The following is a 23,225-nucleotide window of genomic DNA, read 5'->3' as shown; positions in this document are numbered from 1 at the left end:
CAATTGCAATGGATATTTCACAACCAGGGCATTTTTCTTTTTAACTGGAATAAAATATGTGGATTTTTTTAATGATTTTGTCGGCAAGAACGTCTTTTCGGCGTCCACAGCGTTCACCGTCTTGGGTGCTCATTTCACCACTTCTGTACTTAGCATAAGAATCCTTGATGGTTGATTTTCCCAGGGCAGTGTCCGGAAACTCGGCATCAAGCCAAGTTTTTGCTACAACTGTATTTTTTCCCTTCAAAAAGCAGTATATTATCAACACGTGAAATTCCTTTTTATCCATTTTTTTCACAATAACAAAAGTTGCTTCACTCAAAATGCTATAATTCACAAACTAATGATCCGACAGTTGTCGAATTTATACACGCATCTTTTGAGAGTTAGGGCTAGCTAATAAACATATGAATTTACATTCTGATAAACATTCTGGTATTGCCATCTATGTGTCAGGCCGGGGACTTTTCAATTGATCTGTTATATATAGGTCTAAAATATCGAACTTGCAGATGGAATTCCGAGTAACATAGATATTCGGAACGATTTTCGAACGAAGTTCCATTAGACCTCTTCGTGAGCTTTACACCATTTAACTCATATGTCTCTTGACAGTGTATGATGGGATGACTTGCATCCCTCAAAGAGCTGCATACTTGCATTTTTGCAGATATTTCACAACCTGGCGAATTTTCTTTTTAACTAGAATAAAATGAAGCTATATATTCGACACCGTGATTATCTAGTTTCACTGTTATTTTGGATAGACGATATGTATCTTGTAGTATGATGATGTCAAGATCTTCAGCCCAACTTGGAATTGAAATACTGCCAAAATAATTGTAAAAGTACTGACTAGCGATGTACAATACATTTGTAATCCCTAAATATACAAAAACATATGTCTTGTTGTAACAAACATTCAAAAAACATCCTGTCAAAACATATAATTATTTTTTGCTACAAACGAGTGGCCTCGTATTCTTGGTTAATATTAAGCATCTAACCGAAGGAACTTTAATGATAAAGTTAGTGATGATGCAACACTATGGGTTGAGTTTTACCATAGAATCATAGTGCTATATTTAGATAAAAGGTACTATACAAGGTGCTTTTTCACGACCAGATCAGATTTGAGCGTAACCAAATGTTTATAAAACACAATAAAGAAAATTGGCCCGAAACTTGATTAAAATATCATCAGATATTATCTTCGAAATCGGAGAAATAACATATTTAATTTATTACCACATATATTAACCCAAAAATCTTTCAAGACGTAGAAAATATGCGAGAATGACATCAGCCTTGATTTCACTTTCTTTCCATATGCAACTTGAAAGCAAATGGCTCGACATATCTGCATAATTTGAACCCAAATCAAAATAATAATGAAATTACCAATGTTTTAAAAACGGAAATATTTAAAAAATATAAAGACGAGAACACGTAGCGAACAACCTGTTTTGTTGTTTACTCGGGGAAATAACAAAAAAAAATAACAATGAACGATGGATATACTATAAATCACACCGAATAAAAATTCGTATTCATTTGGTACCAGTTTAATAGAATAGACAGGCATAGAATGCGATCTGCCATTTTTAGAGCTGTAGATAAGTTTAGTTCATAAATCACCAGGTGGTGCGCCAAGCGGATTCCTGTTCGGAAGTTTGATGCAAGATATCATGAAGGTTTTCTTGAAGTTTACTTTTAAAAATCGTTTCTGTGCCATAGCAAAATCCTTTGGAAAATAATTTATTTCGTTCGAACCTTCACATGCTGGAAAACATCATTCTTATGATGTTTTTGCATTCAAACTAATAGTATTTACCTTAAATGCTACAAATTTCATTCAAATTATACACACAAAATAAAAACAAATATAACTTAAGATGTCTTACAAAATTTATCGCATAGTAAGAACATGGTGAACGGTGTGTCCATTTAAGTTCCCATTCTATATTTGTATGTTTTGTGTTTGTGATTCATTAAAGAACACTGTACGTTTCTTGAATGAAAGGAATATTAATATAATTTAATAACATATTATATAGGGTCAATTCAACTTGATAAAATAGAGATATTTAAAAAATATAAAGACGAGAACACGTAGCGAACAATCTGTTTTGTTGTTTACTCGGGGAAATAACAAAAAAAAAAACAATGAACGATGGATATACTATAAATCACACCGAATAAAAATTCGTATTCATTTGGTACAAGTTTAATAGAACAGACAGGCATAGAATGCGATCTGCCATGTTTAGAGCTACAGCTAAGTTTTGCTCATAAATCACCTGGTGGCGCACCAAGCGGATTTATTTTTGTAATTTTATTAAAATATTTTATTTCAATACTAGTTAACATTTGTATAAAACATTTTCAAAATACATCAGGCACAATGTATAATTTGCCAATGGATAATTTATTTTTTAATTGTACATTGTTATTGCCTAAGATTTTATAAAGTAAAAAACTATAAATTAAAAAATCACTTGTCCAAAAATATACTTTACAAAAATTTACTTTTTAATAATACTTTAAAATTATATTATTTGACAGAGACCTCCCTTTCTTTTTTTACTTAATTGGGCACTATCCATATTATACGTAACGATCCAAAATTTTTCATTTTTCCCTTCGCAATCCTATTTATATTTTTCATCCACTAGAACAAACAACACCTAATTATTATTTTTATTAATTTATCGCCTCTAATCAGGATCTTGTATACAATGTAAAACAATTATCTAAAATAAATCATCATTTTCTGAAATAATATCTGAATGAGGGTTTTCGTTAAATTTGTTTTGTATATTCGTTTGGCAATAAATAAAAAGTCAAGAATATATTAGTGTCCTAATTAAATAAATGTACGTTTCAGTCACTAAATAACACAAAAGTGTTGAAGTGACTATATTTTTTTTAAAAAGTCAAGAGATATATTCTCACACATACGAATAAAAATGAGTTGCTTCTACCGCCAAATAAAATTTAGATAATATAACATATTAGTCGAATCATAAATGTATATGTAAAAATTCTTGCTTGTAACATGACCATATATATAGATATAGATCTTAGTTTTTTCTGCTACACTGTCTGGTTTTAATCAGCATGAAGTTGAAAGGACAGATTCGTTTATTCCAAAGGCATCCGCGGGTAAGCATGTGTCATAATGTTCTGTTTTAAAACCATTCATGTTACTCATTTTAATTCATTTGATAAAACGAACAAGTAGTTATTTTTGAATATTCTAATGTGGGCTAAAGAATTGATCATTCCCACGATGACCCTGTAGCCATATTTTCGTTTTCAATTGGTTAAAGTAAATAATTTGTGAATATACTAATATTATATATTTCAATTGAATTATCGATATAGATATAAATGAAGACTTACTATTTAAAATATAATTAGGAATAGCATCTTGGTTAAGCAATACTCTCCACATTTGAGTTCATTCCTGTTCGGAAGTTTGATGCAAGATATCATGAAGGTTCTCCTGAAGTTTATTTTTAAAAATCGTTTCTGTGCCATAGCAAAATCCTTTGGAAAATAATTTATTTCGTTTGAACCTTCACATCCTGCAAAACATCATTCCTATGATGTTTTTGCATTCAAACTAATAGTATTTACCTTAAATGCTACACATTTCCTTCAAATTATATACACAAAACAAAAACAAATATAACTTAGGATGTCTTACAAAATTTATCGCACAGTAAGAACTTGGTTAACGGTGTGTCCATTTAAGTTCCCATTCTATATTTATATGTTTTGTGTTTGTGATTCATAAAATACCACTGTACGTTTCTTGGATGAAAGGAATACTAATATAATTTAATAACATATTATATAGGGTCAATTCAACTTGATAAAATCTGTAATTGTATGTAAATGATGATAGGTGAATTGATGGATATCAAATTAAATAGATAGCTCTAATCCTCTCACCATATTCATATTCAATGATATTGTCATTTTGACTGCAACTTACCGACTGAGTAACACTTTACTTAGGAAGAGGTAAAAAATTAGGTGGTAAACCACCTCAAAAGACAATGCACAATATTTTAAATGAAATATATTGTACTCATTTCTCTTATTAGGTGTTTGTCTTTTGATGAGCGATATTTGCTAGATATTTAAAAGTGATGGTTTTAGTATCAGTAACAAAGAATAGCATAGAGCACAAAGGGGTTTAAAAACAATTAATTGCAAGAAAATATCAGGCGAAAACCCCATTGAAACTCTCTGAAATGAACTCTAGAAACTAAACTGTCATTGATACCAAAAATTCTTCTTCTTCTTTAAAATTGTTAAAACCGAAATGAAATTGAGATATATATATATATATATATATATATATATATATATATATATATATATATATATATATATGTTCCCACAATAACTACTGGGGCTTTATAAATAAAGTATATGCTTTATTTATTATTGAACGAAAATATTTTTTAAGCAAAAAGTTGGGTATATTTTTGTCAAGGTCGTGGCTAGGACGACAGAGCCACAACGTTAAAAATCAGTCGAATGAAACTAGTAGAACCAAAAATAGTAACTAAAAGTACACGACTGAAACAGTCGATAGTCGATTTCAGTCGATAGTTCCCAATACTCATAATAACTAACAATAACCTACAGGAATTGGCATATAATGTGAGTAATATTAAGCCCAAAAAAGTCATAAAGATTTTTTTTAATTTTAAGCTTTATTATGAAAGTTCGATAAAAAGTATTTTATTCAAAGTGTTGTCTATCGATAACCACGATTTTTCCCATCTTTCGGGCAATTTATGAGTTCTATCTCGAAAGAACGCTGTATGAGGCTATCCACGAATCTGTCTGAGCAAGTAGTGATCAAAACAAGCAAGGTCAGGATAATACTGCGGGTAGCACTTCTAATTTTAATGTTTCCAAGTATGTTTTTACCGGTTTTACGAATGTGCTCTAGGGTTATCATGCTGAAGAATAACATTGCTATGTCTTTGCTCGTATTTCGGCCGTGCACTCTTAAGCTCAAACGCATCAATTATTGTCGATGGCGATCCCCATTGATGTTTTTATCAAGTAATTCCTTCAAATCGTCGCGTTAATTTTTTTTTGGGGGCAGTGAACGCAACGAGATGTTCTTTATCGCATCGTGTTTATATTATTTTGTCTATCCCCTGTACATCTTTAGCGAGTGTGCAAAAACGGAGAAATATTGACGGAATTATATATTATGGTGGGTACAGACCTGAGCATTCGGAGCGAATTTCGTGGGAAAATTGAATATGCGTATGACAGAACTGAATTCGGCGAACAGTCGTGATGAATAGGTTTGAAAATTGGTTCGAAGTCATAGTGCGCGTGCATTTTGCTTAGTTCCAGTGTTTGCCACAATGATTTTGAGCGCTTGACGACGAACAGAAAGCAGTTCCAGGAGCCGCGGATCTGGCCAACAAATTTTAGCGAACGTGGGAAAAATTATCGGTATTATGAATAACATATATTTTGGTTTCGAGAAAATAACCCTGTTTTTCGTTGTAATTTAATTATTACTATAAAGATGTCTTTGAATGATAAATATGTGTATTACATCTATTAATAATAATACACATAATAACATAGAAACCTCATAAAAAACGCGAAAAATTTAAATATTTATATTGTACTTGCAGGAATCTTATTATGATATCTGACATAATATTTAAATTCGATTTCTATTTTGCAAATGGTAATTACAAAAAAACGTGTCAAGATTATGAATTTCCATAGTACAAAATTTGTGAATTAATATGGAAAAAGTATTTCACAACTGGTGAGATAGTGAAAGATGTTTAAAAATAATCTCATGTAAAATAATTATTAACAACACGAAAATATTAAGTTCTCCAACTAATTTTATTTCATTCATAGATCAATGCAAACATTTTAAAATGTAACGAACACATCAACATGTAAAAATAACCACCCATTAAACGCACTATACTCAACAATCGCTTCTTAGCTTCTTTCCAAGAGAACTATATCTTCGACCTAAAATATAAAGTAAAACTCAATAAACACAGTAGTTTTAGAGAAAAGACTATCTTACCTATGTTATTCTTTAGACAGCAGATTATCACTAGGTTCAAGGTGTTACTCTTTCATTTTTTCTCAAATGTGCTTGTTAGCAAGTTTATTTTTTATTTTATAATTCGAAAAGATACTTGCATAATATCCTCTTATAAGGACTGTGGCTCTTCTGTCCAAATCACCTTGCACTTGTCAGCTTTTATTTATTCATACTACTTAGCCATTGTGTCTGAAATAATATAAATCCAATTAACAGATATTTCACCTTCAAGAAAGTAATAAAATTTCTATAATATAATCATACGCCATGCAGTAAATATAAATTCATACCTGTTTATATATTCTTGTCTCTATTCTTAACGAGAATTCTCTTCTTTTATTATGTCCACGTGATAGTGAAATTTATACTTATACATTATTTTTTCTTGTGACTGGATATATCTTCTGGTGATTTTGGATCATTTTGTTATCGCTACAGAATTGTCAATGTTTGAAATCTCTTCACGAATCTATAAATAGAATACCAAAGCCAGCAATAATAAGAGTTTTATGTTATAGTCTTACCGTAAACTTCAGACGAGTTGAATTTCAATATTATTTGTAGTTTCTCCCTTATCATAACTTTGATTATTATCCTACCGGCGTTACTTACAATAATTTCATACTCTTTTAAAAACGGCTAGACGGTACTTATTATTTTAGTAATAAACATTGCTTTTTAGGATAAGAACACTACACGTACCTTCGAAAAATGATTCACAAGACACACAAGATTCACAAGTATGTTTATAAACAAAATAATACAGGTTTCCGAACCAAACGATGAAAACCGTCAAATGTTTTTTTTTTGTTGAAAATTGGCTTTATTCATCAAGAACTATACAACGATTTCAGCGTCGCTCTAACATTTCAATACTACTTTTGTAGTACGATTTATATTTTGCCTCAAAATAGGCCTGTCATCAGTTGCTGTTCACTCAGATTACGATCGTTTTGATTCCGGAGTGAAGTGATGGATTCATGTTTCATCCATTATCACATATCGATGCAAAAATTCCGTTTTGTTATGTTTAAACATGGCCAAACACTGCTCAGAATCAACAGGTCTTTGTTTTTGGTCAACAGTGAACAAATGCGGCATCCACTTTGAACACAGCTTTCTCATTGTCAAAGTCTCATGCAATATAAAACCAACACATTCTTTTGATATCTTTACGATGTCATCTAACCCAAGCAATTTTCACTTTTCGATCGTTCAGAACGATTTTGTGGATTTTTTTTATGTTTTCTGGTGTTAGCACCTCATTTGGACGTCCACTGCGTTCTGCACCATCGGTGTCTCTATGACTATCTTTGAAGTCAGCAAACCGACGTTTTATTGTTTTTTCTGATGGGACGGAGTCCTTGTAACACTTTTCAAGCCATTGCTTCGCTTGAACGGTATTTTTTCCCCATCAAGCAATGTAAAATTAAAACACGAAATTTTTTTCAATCCAATTGTTCTGAAAATAACAAAAATAGTGTCACTCTTATCACAATAACTCACAAACTTATGAGTAGAATATCGTGAAATTTTAACAGCTTTCTTATGAAAGTTATTAAAAGTTACTAACTGAAAAAAAGATGAATGCCAATTGAACATTTTATATCCGGATTTTATAATTACTTTAAACTAACTAATCCTTGCAACAGTTTATAAATAAATACTGTTAGCGTTAAGAGTAACATCGAGATAATTTATTTTAATTACTTGAAACGTATTCAGACTAAATAAACTTTTTCTAATTATTTTAAGTAAATATTACAGTGTTTACTGATAAAAACAAAAATATCTGTGTATTTTTGGATTCAAACTAGAACGCGTTATGAATGAATCGATAAAATTGTTAAAAACACAACTTAAATAATGCCAACATCTTCAATAGATAACTTCTGTTTATAGATGTAGATAACATTTTGCTTATATAACAGGTCAATTGAAAAGCCTCTGGCCTACCATAGTAGTAAAACACATTTTTTTGGCAAAATTTCTATGTATAAGTGATTCACTGATTATAGCGACCCTCCAATTTTTCGATGCCATTTTTGTTGTACAATTTGTCCTTTGCTTCAAAATGGACCTCAGTTTCGTCGATCACCTCTTCATTCAACGAAAATGTCTTTCCAGCGAGCATTCTTTTGAGATCTGAGAACAGTAAATAATCGCTGGGGGTCAGATATGGAGAATACGGTGAATGAGAAAGGATTTTTGCCATCATTTTCACTGACTTGTAATACGGTGCATTGTCTTTGTGAAGCAGCAGTTTCTTTTCCTTCAGATGCGGCCGTTTTTCGGAGATATTGTCCTTCAAATGGTCCAATAAGGCTATTTAATAGTCGCTGTTAATGCTCCTTCTTGTTTCAAGGTAGTAAATGAAAATGATTCCATAAACATCCCAAAATACAGACTCCATAACCTTTCCAGCCGAAGGTTGCGTTTTCCCACGCTTTGGAGCGGCTTCATCGTGTGCAGTCCACTCAAATGACTGTCGATTGGACTTCGGAGTGAAATGATGAAACCATATATCATCTATTGTCACATATTGACGCAAGAACTCAGGTTTATTACGCTTGATCATCTTCAAACACCGCTCCGAATCATCAACTCGTCGTTGTTTTTGGTCAAAAATGAGCTCGCGCGGCACCCACTTTGCAATGAGCTTTCCCATACCCAAATATTCGTAAATGATATGATGTAGACGTTCAGTTGATATCTTTAGAGTGCCTACTATTTCATTCAATTTTAATTCACGGTCGTTCAAAATCATTTTGTGGATTTTTTTATGTTTTCTTCGGTAACAACCTCTTTTGGGCGTCCACTGCCTTCACCGTTTTCTGTGCTCATTTCACTACGATTAAACTTGGCATAGAAGTCCTTGATTTGTTGGTTTTCCTGGGGCAGTGTCCGGAAACTTGGCATCAAGCCAAGTTTTTGCTTCAACTGTAATTTTCCCTTCAAAAAGCAATATTTTATCAACACGCGAAATTGCTTTTTATCCATTTTTTCACAATAACAAAAGTTGCTTCACTCAAAATGCTATAATGCACAAACTAATGACCCGATAGCTGTCAAATTTATACACGCACCGTTTGAGGGTTAGGGCTAACTAAAAAACATATGGATTTAATTCTAGTAGCGCGATCTATGTGTCAGACCGCGGACTTTTTAATTATTCTGTTAGTTCTACGTAAACATGCAATTTATTTTTACTTATATTTTACTTGCTGATGAAAACATAAAATAACAAAAAGAACTATAGTACGCAAGTTACAAAGTTATATATATTTACAAAATACGAATGTTACGAAAGAAAGTTTTTTAATAAAATGAAAGGATTGTTAGCTGTTTCATTATTTTATAAATGTCTGTCTGTGCTTCTTCATACGGTCGTAGTAAACTCTCTAGACTATTATTAAACTTCATACTTCGCTCCAGTGAAGGATCCAGGTCCAAAACCAGATCCTGCAGTTCATGAGCAGATGACAAAATCTTATTTATTTTTTCTAAAGGTAAAGACGGAGTTGATTTTCCAACTAATTCTTGAGAAGCATCATCTTCATCATTTGATTCATTATTTGAATTGCTTTCCAAAATTTCAACGAGTTCCTCTTCTATGAGTTCATTGTCATTAGCGGCTAAAACATCTGTTCTGAACTGAACTGAAGATCTTCAAAACCTCCATATATTTGATGCATAACTTGTAAAGTATTAGTGACTTCGGCTTCTTTATTCCGCCGTGCTGAGATATTGATGACAACTTTCGGCACTAGGTTTTTCCAGCATGCATTTGTAGTTGATGATCTTAAGTCAATATTAAACAATATTACTGATAAGATGCAATTAAAAGTGCGTCTTAGATAAACTCGTTTAAATACTGCTACTATACCCTGATCTAATGGTTGCAGAAACGAAGTTGTGTTGGGAGGTAAACATTGTGTTATCACATTGGGGTTTATTAAATTTAAGGTCTCCGGTTGGCCGGGCGCATTGTTAATAAGCAGAAGTGCCTTAAATAATAATGACTTTGAGAATAAATACTGTTTAACACTACGCACAAAACAATTAGTAAACCAGTCTGAAAATAGCGTCATCGTAACCCAAGCTTAGGATTCACAGTCCTTATATTTATTCAAGAGCCAAAGGGCAAACAAACATTGGGTTTACCATAAAATCACCTGCAGCATTGCGAAAAAACAAGACTTAATCGGCCCTTAGTTAGCTTAAACCTGTAAAGAAGGATTATTGTATACCTGTAATTCTATGCACCTGGTCAAGTGTTGAATGTTTGTTAATAAACTCAAACTGGCATGTAAGTATTAAGTTTTCGCTTTCTGAAACGGCTTGACCGATTCTTATGAAATTTTGTAAGCATATTTAGTAGGTTTGAGAATCGGACTATCTATTTTTGAAACCCCTGTGAAAGTGGAAGTGATAATGGGTGTCCACCCCAAAAATTTATTTATTTTTTTATTGTAACATTATAAAATACATACAACCCTAAATGTTCACTATTCTACCACCAACCCCTGCTTCAAAATATTCAAAATAACCCTGACGCAGTTTGCAACATAAAAAAACAATCGTCCATGGCCACAGTGTTGAAACAGTTTAAAATTATCATCTGGGATGAATGTACCATGGCACACAAACATTCGCTTGAGGTTTAGAACAGGACATTGAAAGATATTAAATACAACGACAAACTATTTGGTGGCACTCTGTTAGTCCTTTCAGGTAACTTCAGACAAACATTTCCCGTCAATCCACATTCAACATACGCTGATGAAATCAACGCCTGCTTAAAATCATTGTGGCGTAATGTTGAAAAAGTACAGCTGAAAGTAAATATGCGCGTTCAAATGCTACAATATCCATCTGCAGGAAAGTTCTCAAAACAAATCTTAGATATAGGCGATGGAAAAGTCACCATGGATGAAACTGGATGCGTAAAATTGCCGACTGACTTCTGCACAGTTATTGAATCGCAAGATGTTCTCATTGAACAAATATTTCCCGATGTAAACACGAATTACATAAATCTCGAGTGGCTTGCAGAAAGAGCAATTTTAGCGGCAAGAAATGTGGACGTTGACATTTTGAACCTGAAGATACAACAGTTATTGCCAGGGGACTTGGTATCATATAAATCTATTGATACAGTGTGCGATGCCACTGAAGCTGTTAATTTTCCAACATAGTTTTTGAAATCACTGGATTTGCCAGGCATGCCACCGCATAACTTACAATTGAAGGTTGGATCTCCAATTGCTTTGCTTCGTAATTTGAACCCGCCACGACTGTGCAGCGGTACACGATTAAAAAGTTAATGAAAAACGTTATCGAAGCCACCATTTGAAATGCTAAATTTCGAGGTGAAAATGTATTAATACCACGAATACCTATTATACCCACAGATGTGCGAATTCAGTTTAAGCGTATTCAATTTCCGATTAGATTGGCATTTGCAATGACTATTAACAAATCCTAAGACCAAACAATGTCTGTTTGTGGCTTATATTTGGAGCACACCATGTTTTTCACACGGACAATTATAACAGGTAAATTGAAAAGTTCCCGGCCTGACACATAGATGGCGCTACTAGAATTAAATCCATATTTTTAGTTAGTCTTAGCCCTCAAAAAATGCGTGTATAAATTTGACAGCTGTCAGATCATTAGTTTGTGAATTATAACATTTTGAGTGAAGCAACTTTTGTTATTGTGAAAGAAATGGATAAAAAGGAATTTCGCGTGTTGATAAAATATTGCTTTTTGAAGGAAAAGAATATAGTTGAGGCAAAAACTTATCATGATGCCGAGTTTTCAGACACTGTACCAGGAAAATCAACCATCAAGGATTGGTATGCTAAGTTTGGACGTGGTGAAATGAGCAGCGAAGACGGTGAATGCAGTGGATGCCCAAAAGAGGTTGTTACTGACGAAAACATTTAGAAAATCCACAAAATAATTTTGAATGACCGTAAATTGAAATTGAAAGAAATATATATGAATAATATTCATATCGTTCACGAATATTTGGGTATGAGAAAGTTCTGTGCAAAGTGGGTACCGCGCGAGCTCACTTTTGACCAAAAACAACGACGAGTTGATGATTTGGAACAGGATGATTTCGGAAGTTTGTGCGTCGATATGTGACAACGGATGAGATATGGCTCCATCATTTCACTTCGAAATCCAATTGACGGTCATCCGAGTGGACTGCACACGATGAACCCGCGCCAAAGCGTGAGAAAACGCAACAGTCTGCTGGCAAGATTATGACGTCTATATTTTGGGATGCGCATGGAATAATTTTCATTGACTACATTGAAAAATGAAGGATCATCAACAGTGACTAATCGCTGAAAAACGACCGCATTTGAAGAAAAAAAAAGTGATGCTTCATCAAGACAATGCACCCTGTCACAAGTCAGTGAAAGCGATGGCAAAAAGCTATGAATTGGGCTTCGAATTGCTCCCTCATTCACCGTATTCTCCAGATCAGGCCCCCAGCGACTATTTCCTTTTCTCATATCTCAAAAGACTACGCGCTGAGAAGAAATTTTCGTCGAATGAAGAGGTGATCGCCGAAACTGAGGCCCATTTCGAAGCAAAGGAAGAATCGTACTACAAAAATAGTATCGAAAAGTTGGAGGGTCGCTATAATCAGTGTATCACCCTTGAAGGGAATTATGTTGAATAAAAAAAAATCCAAAAAAAATGTGTTTTACTATGTTAGACTAGTTTTACTAGTTATGTATGCTCTCGAGTAGGTAAATCATAGAGTTTGTTTGTATTAGTTAAAGACGGGCTAACAAAAAATATTGTTCACGCTGTAGCATTAAGAGATTAATACTATGTAATGAATTAATGATATAAATAATCATTATTTAAAATAAATTATAATAAAATAAGAAAATAATGATTGGTGTTTTGTTATTTTTATATTCCCTCATAGCTAAAAGTTCTCTAGAAATTATTAACGTAGCAAAACAAAGTTTGCCAAGCCAGCTAGTACTACATTAAATTTGAACCGAGTTCATGTTAACTATAATTATCGTTTAATTGCAATCGCCTGACTACTTCTGGAACTCCCTCAGCAACTCTCAAAAGAACGATTAACAAATTATCCAAATAAAAACAACAGCTGATTTTAAAATGTCTTACTATTAATTAAATAATTAACAGCTGATGACTATACCAAATAACCGAACTATTGAAATAATTCAGCACGTGTTTCATCATTTTAAAATCGTCCCGTTAACCAGATTGATAGTACTATTACTGGTAATATAATTTTGTTATGCATATAATCCAGTAGGCGGAAGCAGACTGCTCAATTATTATAGATTACTCAAGAATAACCAAAATTAAATAATAGGAAATGTCAATGTCAGTGCTATCAGTTCATTCAAGGAGACGACACAAATTATTTTCGTCTATTTTGTTGATATTACCGACACCAACTTGTATTTATAAATATACAATATGTACGACTTTATTTACAATATGTACGAGATTTTTGATTCGGTTTAATGCTGTTTAATTTGTAAGCTTCAAATAGTTTCACCGTATATTATTGTTTTGGTAAAATTGCACATACCGGGTGTACCGGAAAGTCATTACCAGTTTTTTCGAAAAAAAAACTATTTTATCTCCAACCAAATGAAAAAGATTATTTATTCAAAGTATTAGCCATTTGATTATATACATCTTGCCCATCGTGCGTGTCCCATTGATGCGAAAAGTTTATAGTAGGACGGGTTAAGATCTGGAGAGTACTGAGGGTGCGATAATGTCCCATCCTTTCAATGCTTCCTTGACCAGTTTTGCTTTATGAGACGGTACGTTATCGCACGTGTTGTAAAGTCACTTTACCGTGTCTTCGGACCCATTCTGGATGTTTTTTGATCAATGCATGGTTCAAATTGATCATTTGTTGTCGGTAGTGATCACTATTAACTGTTTCACAGATTTAATCAGTTCTTGTTGTACATCACGCCTTTCTGGTCCCACCAAACAGAACACTGTCTTGCGACCAAAACAATCTGTCTTTGTAGTCGATGGTCCGGCTTCACCAGGTGATAATAATGATTTTTTGTACTTAGGTTTGTCAAAAGAAATCCACTTTTCATTACCCGTCACTATTCGATGCAAAATGATTCCCGATCATACCTTTGAAGCACCATTTCGAAGACAATTTTTCCATTTTCCGTTTGTCTATCATTCAGTTGATGTGGCACCCATCTTTTCGTCTTTTGGATTTTCCCTATCATTTTCTTGGACCACACTTAACGCTTCTGACAGGTGCTTTTGAGTTTGGGTTGGGTCTTCATCCAATAACTCAGTACAGATTCGCATCTTCAAACTTTTTCGGTCTACCAGAACGTTCTTTGTCTCGCACATCGAAATCATCACCTTTAAATTTTCGAAACCACGCCTCACAATTTTTTGATAAGCTTAGAGCACGCTCGTCGTAAATTTCTACCAACAAACGACAACAGCGGCTTTTTTCTTTTGATTAAATAAAAAAAAGTCATACATGCTGCAAATGCACATTTTCAGGGACGAAACTTGACATTTCCGAAGAGGTATAAATCTGTGACGGTGTTACCTTCGCACAATATAAAATGTATAGCTTTGAAGTTTGATGCCAGTAGAATAAAATACAGTTACTAAGTTTAGACGTAATGAAATGAGCACCGAAGACGGTGAACGCAGTGGAGGCCCAAAAGACGTTGTTACTGAGGAAAACATTTAAAAAATCCACAAAACGATTTTGAATGACCGTAAATTGAAATTGAGTGAAATAGCAGACACTCTAAAGATATCAACTGAACGTGTATATCATATCATTCACGAATATTTTGGTATGAGAAAACTCTGTGCAAAGTGGGCGCCACGTGAACTCACTTTTGACCAAAAACAACGACGTTGATGATTCGGATCAGTGTTTGAAGATGATTAAGCGTAAACTCGAGTTGTTTTCGTCGATATGTGACAATGGATGAAACATGGCTCCATAATTTCACTCCGAAGTCCAATCGACAATCATCCGAGTGGACTGCACACGATGAACCCGCTCCAAAGCGTGGGAAAACGCAATAGAATGCTGGCAAGTTTATGGCACCTGTATTTTCGGATGCGCATGGAATAATTTTCATTGACTACCTTGAAAAAGAAGGGACCATCTACAGGGACTATTACATAGCGTTATTGGACGGTTCGGAGGACGAAATCGCCGGAAAAACTGCATTTGAATAAAAAGAAAGTTCTGCTTCACCAAGACAATACACCGTGTCACAAGTCAATGAAAACGATGACCACCCTATTCCTGATCGACCGTATTCTCCAGATCTGCCCCCCAACGACTATTTCCTGTTGTTAGATCTCAAAAGAATGCTCGCTGGGAAGAAATTTTCGTCGAATGAAGAGGTGATCGGCGAAAATGAGGCCTATTTTGAAGCAAAGGACAAATCGTACTACAAAAATGATATCGAAAAGTTGGAGGGTCGCTATAATCTGTGTATCACCCTTGAAGAAAATTTTGTTGAATAAAAAAAAACTAATTTTGACAAAAAAATATGTGTTACTATAGTAGGCCGGGAACTCTTCAATTGAACTGTTACATTTCATATACTCTCTTCTTTGCGTAAATAGAATCCACAAAGACGACTTTGTTTATTTAAATGAATAATATTAAGATATATATACAGATAAAAATGTTAAATCGATACATAATGATGAAAGAATTATGAACTGGATGGAAGTGACTTACTAATTATTCTGTCTGATTTAGGATAATACTTATTCCGTAATCAGACCCAACTGATAATTATACACGACATTTAAGAATTCTACTATTCTTGATTATTGACGTCCATTCTTGATACATTTTCTGTCTTCTTAATTCTGATTAAATCTTGACTGAATTCTATTTAATTAACAAATATTTATTTTAGATGTTTTCAATAACTACAGCTAGACCCTCGTAATTTCTTTTTATAATACCTGTGATATTAAGACCGAAAAATGTATAGCCATATAGTAACTTTTATTAAATATAGTCTTAATCACACAGACACACATATTTAATCTTTTTGACTCATTTTACCCAAGTAAGAGTACTTGAGATTCAACTATCTGGTACTTACGTAAATTGTATGTAAGATTGATGTCAAGGCTGATACACGGTTAGATTTTTAAACTAGATTATTGAATTATATACTTATTACCAGATTATATATTATATACTGTACGAAATTACAATTTTAAGGTATAAAATAAAATTAATTCATATATTTTACGCAACATGTGTTTTAAAATACGACTAGAAATCAACCTTTATTAGCGTGAAGTGTTGCATTTCGCCACTTATTTCTTAAATTATAATTTGTCTAAAGTAAAAATTTTAAAAAAGTATTAATAAAGTTATCGAGATCGAGAGTGATCGAGACATGATAAGTTGAATCCACATCCAGAGCATAGGACAGGTGTGCATTTGAGCATTTCCAAGTATTTTTGGTCAGTTTTGAGATATTTCGAAGATATATCTTAAAATACTATTAGAAATGAAACTTTATTAGCGTTAAGTGTTGAATTTAGCCAGTTGAGTATTAAAAAAACAATTTTTTAAAGTAGCGTTGGGAACTATCGACTGAAAACCGTCGATAATCGGAAAACAGTCGAAACAGTCGATAGTTAAAAAACTAGCGACTGAAAATAGGAATTACTATTTTCAGTCAAATGCACGGTTCGACTGTTCGTGATGTCAGACGAAGATGTACGAACCCTTTCCTGTATAAATTGTAAGAGAGGAAAAGACGGAGATAATTTCTTGGAGCAATTAATTTTATATGTGCTTATATTTTCCAACGGTAGTATAAGCGGGACGGAGATGTATATATTCCATCACATACTAACTTTTAAAAAGAAAAGGAAAAAAGTAATTGCTGAATACTATTAACATGCAGTTAATAATTTCATGCTGAACGAATTAAAATTACTTTTCTATTTGAATGTTCTGTGGATCTGTAAAAAGGAATTAATTTTTTCTATGGAATGAAATAATACCCCACAAATCTTTTATCGTATTTTAATATATTAATTTTAAATAATCTATTTTTAAATAATAAACTATAATAAATAGAGACAATACAATAGTATTTAAACAAAATCTAAAAACTAAACATGTACAATAACCATAAATACTAAATAAAAATTAAACATATACCTAATCATAGAAAAAAACTTATTCATGATATAATTAAAAATGATCACACAATAACTACTAGAGCTTTCTATCGAGAGAGTAATCGAAAAATAACCTATTATTGCCATAAAATCAGTCAAAAGTATTTTACTATTTATCATTCACACTTTTAATCTTTTTACCTTATAACATTAAGAATCTTGAAATCCTTCCAAAATTCTTTTATATTAATATACAATATATTATTATTTACAAGCAAACTACCAAAAAAATCATAAAACTATATACATATAAATATTTATTACAAATAAATCTATGTAAGCATAAATTGGGTACATTTTTGTCAAGGTCGTGGCTAGGATGACAGAGCCACTACGTTAAAAATCAGTCGAATGAAACTAGTAGAACCAAAAATAGTGACTAAAAGTACACGACTGAAACAGTTGATAGTAAAGAGTAACACAATCAGTCGGACCGAAAATAGCGACTGAAAACAGTCGAGTGAAACAGTCACTGGTAAGATGTGGTAAAATCAGTCGAACCAAAAATAGCGACTGAAACAGTCGATAGTAAAAAGTAGTCAATTACTAAACAATCAATAGTCGATTTCGGTCGTCGTCGTAATAGTTCCCAATACCAGTTCAAAAAAAAATGTTTTTGGTCAGATTTAAGATATTTCCCGCTGTTCCAAAATACATATTAAAATACTAAAAAAAAATTATTAGCATTAGATGTTGAATTTAGCCAGTTTTTTGTTTAATATAAATTTGTTTAAAGTAAAACTTAAAAAACATATATTAGTAAAGTTGTCCATCGCTACTTTGGCAAGAGACATATAGATACAACATATTGCCTTGTCGTTGATCCAGACATGATAGGTGGAATCAACATCCAGAACATGCAATGTTTTTGGTCAATTTTCGAACGAAATTGCGATATAACAATACGACTATTATCATCGTCTGTCTCTCGCTGGTCATCATTGCGGTTAGCACGTGAGATTTTTTAGAAGTGTTCTCTTTGGTATTCCTAACAATAAAGGCAAAACAAATTCTCGCGCTCTATACTTGTGACTGAATAATAAAAGATATGAAATACATTTACAAAGTGTGGTTTACCACAAACAGTCACTACATATTTCAAGTCGATTCTGCTTAAACGTTTACTCGACCGCAATTAGAAAGTAATTCGAAATTCTGATAGTAGTGTAGATATATAATTGCATCTTATTTAACATATATGTCAGTATTTTTTACTTTGATTTCACGTTATAAAATCGAGGGATCAAAAACCTACATTTCAGTTCAGTCGGTGCCACGAAATCATCTTCAACTTCTTCAACGTTTAATAAATTATGTATTCTAGTCGCAGTTTATTCAACATTTTTGAGAATTCATTCATAAATATTTGACAACCAACAAAAATATCGATCCTTTGTGACGATGAAACTATTGAGCATAGTGACCTTTGTATATGAAAACAAAATGTTTATTTTTAATATTTTCCTCAAAATTATTCCGTATTTTCTCGCCATATGAACGTTCGGTAGACTTCCACAGATACTTCAGATCCAAAACTAGCCAAATCGATCAAGCCGTTCTCGAATTTTAGCAAAACTATCGAACAGCAATTTTTCCGCGTCCTAGCCATAACCTTAAAAATAAAACGCCGAATGTATGGTCTATTCAAAGTTTTTTTAGTAATGCCTCATGGATATTTGTGACGTCAAAATATTGCAATGTTGCCGAATTAACTCTGAGTTTTAGTTCAGTTTGGCTTTGGCACAAGAAAATTCTAATCTAAATAAAATAATTGAACAAAAATGTTATGAAACATAATTTATTATTTTAATATTATAGTACACTAGCGACCCGCCCCGGCTTCGCACGGGTGCAATGCTGATACTAAATTAAATACACTACAGAAAAAATATGAACGTTGTATATAAAAACATAGCGGCCCGCTCCGACTTTGCACGGGCATAAAATATATATGCCTATGTCACTCAATGAAAACATGATTAAAATCGATCCAGTATTTTTGGTTCATTCATTACTGCCCTTGGCCTGCATGCATTAAATTTGGAGTAAAACAATTCCTCTTCTCCTATACTTACTATGAAGATTTCCTGCTATCTTTGGAATATCTAAATTCATACAATTTTTATTACATTACACATTTTTAAACGCAAATTTTAAATTTGTAATATCTCCGAAAATATTTGTTTAATTTACATGCTGTAAGGAACCATATTGATCTATATTAATTGCACACTGTATTTAAGGTACTTAATTCGATAAGGATTAATGCCGTATTGCTTAAAATAGCTTCGTAAATAAGCCATTTTCTCACGTAAAAAGTAAACAATAAAAATGGTTAATGTGGGTTATCCCTAAAAGATAAACATATACCATCGCGGACTTTTTTGTAGACCTTTTTATGGTGTACAATACTGTAGTACATTAATTTGATCTAACTCGTAGGGTTAGGCAGCGTTTTTGCTAATTGCTAAATAAGCCTAAAAAATAGGTTAATTTACGACATCACGTTAGAAACCTCTAAAATTAGCAATGTTGCCTTAGTATATTATGCATGTATTATACATACAAACCTTCCTCTTGAATCACTCTATCTATTGAAAAAAACCGCATCAAAATCCGTTGCGTAGTTTTAAAGATTTAAGCGCACATAGGGATATAGTGACAGAAAAGGCGACTTTGTTTTATACTATGTAGTGATCTAATACTTATAATATCGAAGGACTTAAAACTACAATTAAGAAACAGCTATAATAGTTCGTAGGTTAAATTTGTTTTGTTTACATTTAACTCTTTTCCACACCATCCATGAAGTAGAGTTTCTAGGCGCATTTTTTATGTAGTAGTATCCCCCTGGAGGCCTAATCTACCTAATTAACAATTGTATATCTGAGAAACGTATTTTGCTTTCATTCGAGAGCATATTTACTTTTTTCGTTTAGTTCTTGTTTCCTTCAATGGTGTGTTTACTTGTCAAGTCATCTTGGTATCATTGTATATTTTATTTCTTCTGCTACTATCTGTGTACACCATTCTTCATAAAATTAATCACTAAATTCTGTCTAATGCATTTACCATATCTACAAAACAGTTAGTATTCATTCTCTCCTCATACGTTGTAACCTAATGCTCATGTTTAATTTTGAACAATTACAATAATATCTGTACACATAAATCTTTCACGTCCTACAATACCATTTTCTACAGTTATATTCAATTAATTATATGCATACCTTTAGTTGTTTCCCCTCTCATCAATCTATCACTAAACTGTTAATTTCTAACCTGTCTAAAACATGTTCACGATTCCACCATTTATCAATTACTTCCTCTGTATATCTTATCGAGTTTATCCAAAGCGAAAGTGTTGTGGTTACCAATGCTTCCACTTATCCAAACAGTTTTTAATGGAATATCCTTCTCGACCAGCAATGTATCTACAATTTATTAATAAATATAATGACCAACAAAACATAATCGAATGCTATTGTAATTTTTACCTTTTTCCATCAATTTTTGTTGTCTTTACACTTTTCTTGTTACCCAAGTTTTTTGTCTTACCAAGAGTGCCACAATGAACCATTTTGAAATATTCTCTAGTTTTATTTTATGCCTTTAAAAATTGAATTATTTTTAAGGCAATGTCTGGAAGTTCCATTAAATTTCTCCGATGGTTATCTTTACACCATTTAAACCTTATGCCCTGGAGGAGTGTATGAAAGGATGCCTTATATCCCTCAAAAAGCTGTATGTCCCTAACTCTTTTATGTATGCTTTCCAGACAGACAATTTTCTCTAAAATAATTCTTTTAAATTATGTTTATATCGATAAAGTGGTTTTGTGTACTTACTGTTCTTATACATTTCGTATATTTGGTCTCGAAGAGAGTCAATATCAAGATGGTCAAGATTCATCAACCATTTTATATGTAGACGGGTTTTCTTGGGTGAATCTAACGTACTATTCTTCATTTTGTAACCGATGTTATTCACAATACCCACATAATATTAATATTTAGCACGGTAGCAACCCTCTAAAATAGATTTTCAATAAAATTGTAGGGACTTATTTTATTTAATACCATCACTAATTACCTCTCTAACGGAAATTAGAGGCAAAGAGGCCTCCATTATCACGTTCCTGTTCGAAATATTTTATGAAAGCCGCAATCAATTTGTAACCATAGTAGTAAGGACTGGACCTATAGTTTAACGTGGGCTCCGAACCACGGTCCTCAGCATTAAGTTTATCGACTGGCGAGTGACTAACTTAGAAATCATCCCAGAAGGCATCCGGTCTTACTCAGCCTGGTTACTGGCGTGACTGGGATCATTTTCCTTGTCGGATTTTACATTCTTACCTAGGGCAATCACAAATATTAAACAATCGCAAACATACATTTACGACCATTCCCCAGCTGGATTCGAACCCTTACCAATCCGACTTTAAAAGATTTACAATAGAGCGTGTATTAAATCACAACGGGTTCATTTGTAACCGATTTCATATTGAATCCTCACTGACACGACTGGCTTCACTTTTCAGTATGTAATTGCATCTAAGTGTGAATGTGAACTTCAATATTATTTAAAAAGGCAGTCAAAGATCATCGAATACTATTTTAAACTTATGGCGAAACCAAGATCCATTGATTTCAATACTTTAAATACTGGTTTCGGCCTTTTACAAATGGTAAATTTGACACTGAAGTCTAAAAACTTTCTGTACAACCATACCCAAGAATTTGAGAACATTACTCGATGATGATACGTATAAAGCGCAAGAAGAATATGCAGAATTGTTGGGAGTAACATAAGAAACTATATCCAATCAATTACAGAACATGAGAAGTATCTAAAAGCTTGGATAAATATCCTTGGATGTTCAGTATGAATTAAAAGCCGGTGGATTGGTACCATGCGATTCCCGGCTACCACCATGACGACGTCTCGCGCTCTTTTCGTACTTCCTCTACCTAACGTAATATCCTGGCCATTCTCCCGTCGACCCCACATGTATCAATTCAGTATCAAAATAAACAAGTATTTATTCAAGCAGTGTTTTCAGTTGTCGTGCGAATTCCTTCCATAAAATGGTAGTGAGTGTTCGGACAAACAATCGCATCGACAGCCACACATTCCGATCGACCAGACGAACATTCCTACAATTGGTGACCCCGACGTGATCGATGTGTCTAACAGGTAAACCAGCTCAACATAAGCCACTCGACAGGTGCTTGACACGTGCATGAAATGATAGCACGAGGAACGGAACCCGTCAACATCTCATGGTCGACGATATCCCACGAGACTAGCCTGGCGGACGAAAAGCACAGAAGTCCATCATGCATAGCGACCGCTACAACCCTTTAGACCACCAGGCATTCACCTACAGCAAGTTCAAAGATTGGCAACGCCGGTGGATTGGTACCATGCGGTTCCCGGCTATAAAAGCAATATCAGAAAAGTTTTTTATACTCTATTTTTACTGCCAATGCTCTCTATTTTGTAATTTTTGTAATTTTTTTAATTTGCGTGATAGATAGGAGAAAGTAGTCGCTATCGATCGAATAAAACCTCATATAAAAACAGCCTTTAAGGCCAATTTATAGCGCATATTTGCAAAACTATTTAACAACACCTATCTATATAATACAGTCGACACTCACGGCATGAAGAACTATTAAAATCAATTTCGTAAAAAGACGTACACAAACATTTTAACTAACTGTGTTTGTTGACGTGCGTCGCTATCAACGCGGCGCTGTTTGTTTACAACGGTAACGAAGCTATCGCAACAACCTAAAGTGTTTTGTTTATATATATTAGTCGATTCAAAGGAACCACTGCGGCA

General features: G+C 33.2%; 2 protein-coding genes across 3 annotated transcripts in view; one reads left to right on the top strand and one right to left on the bottom strand.

Moving 5' to 3' along the window:
* Nucleotides 1-23,225, top strand: part of LOC143203932 (peptide transporter family 1) — a 100,751-nt gene that overhangs the window by 56,181 nt on the left and 21,345 nt on the right. The gene's annotated exons all lie outside the window — the stretch shown is intronic.
* LOC143204337 (uncharacterized) lies at nt 20,102-22,662 on the bottom strand. The gene is made up of 5 exons (XM_076416925.1): nt 21,467-22,662; nt 21,223-21,405; nt 20,933-21,166; nt 20,605-20,808; nt 20,102-20,451 (listed from the first exon to the last, which is right to left on the bottom strand). The coding sequence occupies exons 2-3, from the start codon at nt 21,341-21,343 to the stop codon at nt 20,979-20,981; spliced, it is 309 nt and encodes a 102-aa protein (XP_076273040.1). The 5' UTR covers nt 21,344-21,405; nt 21,467-22,662; the 3' UTR covers nt 20,102-20,451; nt 20,605-20,808; nt 20,933-20,978.

Source organism: Rhynchophorus ferrugineus, unplaced genomic scaffold, assembly GCF_030347505.1.
Source record: "Rhynchophorus ferrugineus isolate W39M unplaced genomic scaffold, kcgeb_rfMv2 rfM10, whole genome shotgun sequence".
NCBI classification, from domain to species: domain Eukaryota; kingdom Metazoa; phylum Arthropoda; class Insecta; order Coleoptera; family Curculionidae; genus Rhynchophorus; species Rhynchophorus ferrugineus.
The sequence above is the reverse complement of the archived record's forward strand: the minus strand, read 5'-3'. Positions and strand labels throughout refer to the sequence as shown.

Bases quoted from the DNA above. Each gene is read 5' to 3' on its own strand.
- LOC143204337 (XM_076416925.1), bottom strand. From the start codon at position 21,343: ATGAAGAATAGTACGTTAGATTCACCCAAGAAAACCCGTCTACATATA. The intron at 21,167-21,222 runs GTAAGTACACAA...GAATTATTTTAG, and splicing joins ATACGAAATGTATAAGAACA to AGAAAATTGTCTGTCTGGAA.